The sequence below is a fragment of the Triticum dicoccoides genome, unplaced genomic scaffold (genome assembly GCF_002162155.2).
Source record: "Triticum dicoccoides isolate Atlit2015 ecotype Zavitan unplaced genomic scaffold, WEW_v2.0 scaffold232636, whole genome shotgun sequence".
Taxonomy (NCBI): Eukaryota; Viridiplantae; Streptophyta; class Magnoliopsida; order Poales; family Poaceae; genus Triticum; species Triticum dicoccoides.
The window spans coordinates 1-3,475 of record NW_021246364.1 but is presented as its reverse complement, the minus strand read 5'-3'; the positions used below and the strand labels follow the sequence as shown (position 1 = coordinate 3,475).

General features: G+C 43.3%; 1 protein-coding gene across 1 annotated transcript; it reads left to right on the top strand.

Moving 5' to 3' along the window:
• Positions 1-738: 738 nt before the first annotated feature.
• Positions 739-3,470, top strand: LOC119345393 (wall-associated receptor kinase 2-like; the record flags this gene model as incomplete). The annotated part of the gene is made up of 3 exons (XM_037615494.1): positions 739-1,636; positions 1,867-2,028; positions 3,238-3,470. Coding segments are annotated over exons 1-3 (1,293 nt in total), but the record flags the coding sequence as incomplete, so codon positions are not given.
• Positions 3,471-3,475: the final 5 nt, after the last annotated feature.

Genomic DNA, 3,475 nt, shown 5'->3' with positions numbered 1-3,475 from the left:
AATCACCCAAAGAAATAGTGCGCTAGTACAACACGGCTAATAGCACGCTAGAATATTTTGTGCAATGTCTCGTTAAATGAAATCTGGGCACAATCATTTAATATAGCGCGATATAGCTTCGCTATAGCTGAAAGTGTTCTTGTGAGCCCAAGTTCACATGCACCCCTTGCTACAATGAAATCCAAAAAAAATCTAAAAATTCAAAAAAAATATGATTTTTTTTACCAACAAACATTGATGTTTTTTCATATGTGTGCAAAATATCGTGACACAATGGCTTTCATGCAGGTCTCAATAAAATTTAAGGCTTCCAAAACTGTTTTTATTTAGCATGATTGCATTTATTGATTTTGGCGAGACCTCCACAAATGCCATTCCATCACGAAAGTTGGCACGCATGTGAAATACTTATAAATGTTTGTTGCCAAAAAATTAATATTGTTATTTTTTTCAGCTTTACTGCATAGCAAAAGGTGCATGTGAGCTGGAGCTCACATACTTCATGTCCTGCTATACCGGACTTTAAGGGCTGCGCTGTTTTCGTCCTTGGCTGTAATCGATATTACTCCCTCCGTTCTGTAATGTAAGATCGTTTTGCAAGCTCTTATTAACCATTGTTTCACTGGAGATGAGGCTGGGATGACGCATCCTTTTAGAAGGCTGGCAGGCTGTAAATGAGTGCTCGCTCGCTTCTTATAAAGCGGTGACTTACCGGAAACCAACATACATACGGTCAGCATGGAGCATATGTGGACGCCATTGATCATGCTGCAGCTGCTCCTAGCGGCAGCTGTAACAGCAGCCACCACCGCGACGACTCCTGGGTGCCGTCCGAGCTGCGGTGGCGTGGACATCCCCTACCCTTTCGGCATCGGCGTCGGCTGCTTCCGCAAGGGGTTTGAGATCGAGTGCATCAACAACGGCCCTGTGCTCGCCGGTACGTCTCTCCGGGTGGTTAAGCTGACCTTGGATCCAGACCAGTCGCAGGTGATGCTCCCCATGGGGTGGCAGTGCTATAACGCCTCCGACCCAGGTGACACCAACAGCAACTGGGACTATGGAGAGACGACGATGAACAAGGACGGCGTGTACCGCATCTCCAACACCCACAACATGCTCGTCGTCGTCGGCTGCAACACCTTGGGCTTCACGGCGAGCAAGAGGACCGAGGGCGGCACTGCTAACTACGCCTACTACACCGGGTGCATGTCCTACTGCAACAACTCGGCTAGCGCGCAGGACGGCCTATGTGATGGCGTAGGGTGCTGCCGCGTCAACATCCCGCCGGGGCTCACCGACAACTACTTCAACTTCCGGGAGTTCGACCACTCCAGCATGATGGACTACAGCCCGTGCGACTACGCCTTCCTCGCTGACAGGAACAACTACACATTCCGCCGGTCCCACCTCAAGATGGACACAAAACGGTCCTCGCCGGTGTGGCTGGACTGGGCCATTCGCGGCAACAGCTCCATCTCCGGTGACATACCGTCGTGCAAGCAAGCGGCCAAGACCGACCAGTATGCCTGTGTCAGCGCTCATAGCGACTGCGTCGACTCCATCAACGGGCCTGGGTACAACTGCAAATGCTCCAATGGCTACGAGGGCGACGCCTACTTGCCCAATGGATGCACTAGTAAGAGGCCCTGCTTAATTAGTACTTCCTCAGCTTCAAAATACTTGATGTTCTATTTTTCTTTCCTACATCATACATATTAATTTGTTTAAATTCATTATAAAGTATATTTCCATGTTATATGCAGTTGATTGATGTTGTACATACTGATATAGAGATGCTTGAAAACTTCAAATATTTAAATGTCCCTAAATAATTTTCATTTTTGAATTTGCGGCCGGGACACACAGATATAGATGAATGTGCAGATCCGGCCAAATATCCTTGCTACGGTGTATGCACGGACACCCAAGGATCGTACGACTGCAACTGTCGTCTAGGTTTTCGAAGCCATGACCCAAGAACCGAACGATGTACTGAAAAGTTCCCACTTGCCGCACAGGTTTCCATAGGTAATGAACATCATACTCTTCTTTTTGCTGAGTAATTAACATCATACTCCTACCACACATGTATGTATTAATTCCATCGCATTTGATGATTAAATTGTATAAATTGATCCCCCTCGGTAGCCCAAGCTTACCTATACATACAAACTAGTTAAAGTATGCTAAAACATCTTATTTCTCAAATATGTAGTTTGTATAGTTCGAGACTGTAGGTGAAGTGTCATGAATTCAACTGAAATTCAACAACTTGACAATGAGCATAAAATACAACGACTCTAAATTGATCTCTCTCAGTTGCCTGGAATGATTTTTTTCAAGGATGCATAAATGCATATTTCCACAATCGCTCTGCTGGATCATCTTTTTTACATTAGAGTGATGCTCCACTAATTATTTTATATTTTTTGATAACTTTTAAACCGCTAAAGACATATTAAGCCTTAACAAGTAACGTGGTAAGCTATGACAGACACAATTTTACCTATATATTCTATAACCGTTCTCCAAGTAATCTGAACTGCAGCACAGAGACGCCAAACGGTAGTAGTGGAAGTTTTGAATTTCTCGTGTTTGGTACTATTTTTTCGAGATAATTTTCAATTTTTTTCTGGGAATTATGTGTAAGATAGAGACCTTCATTTATTACTTTGTAGAAACATTTTTTTCATTGGGAAATGCTATTTGATGATAAAATGTTGTGTTACTTCATTTGTCTCTCTCCTTTTTAATTACGTATCACATCTTTTTTTGCATATGTCGCATGCATGTTACTACGGCATGTGTTACTCACTATGAATAGTCTAAATAGGTCCAAGAGCCCTACTGTCCTTCCCCCTTAAGTTTATTCAAGTGAGAGGCAATGTGATCAGTCCACACCTATGGGGGGCTTTACATATGGGAGGGTACCTTCACAAATGACCAAGGCTACTGATGGTGTTGGTAGGTGTGAGTGATAGAATGATAAGTGTAGATCCGAGTCCGTGAAGACTAGCCAAATGTGAGGGTGTCCACAGTCCATGCTACACAACTCCTCTTCATCCATGCATTAGTGTGTATTTGGTTGGTTGTGCCTTATTTAGACTTGGACCCGTTTGATTCTTGCCTTCTTGCTTCACTTGTTGACCATGACAATTTTCTTGGAATTTTGCTGACCACTATGGATTTTCTTTTATGGCAAACTACATAGCTAAGGTTTTATTCTTTCCCATGTAGGTGCAATAAGTGGCATTCTGGTCTTGGCACTTATAATATTCATTTATGTTCTTCGCAAAGAGAGGCGGGAGGCTAGGGACTTTTACCGAAAGAATGGTGGTCTTACATTAAAGGATGCTGCAAATATTAAGATTTTCAAAAAGGGGGAGCTCAAAGCAATTTTAAAGAGTCAAAATTTAATTGGAAAAGGTGCCTTTGGTGAAGTTTACAAGGGTGATATTGATGGAGCTCTAGTTGC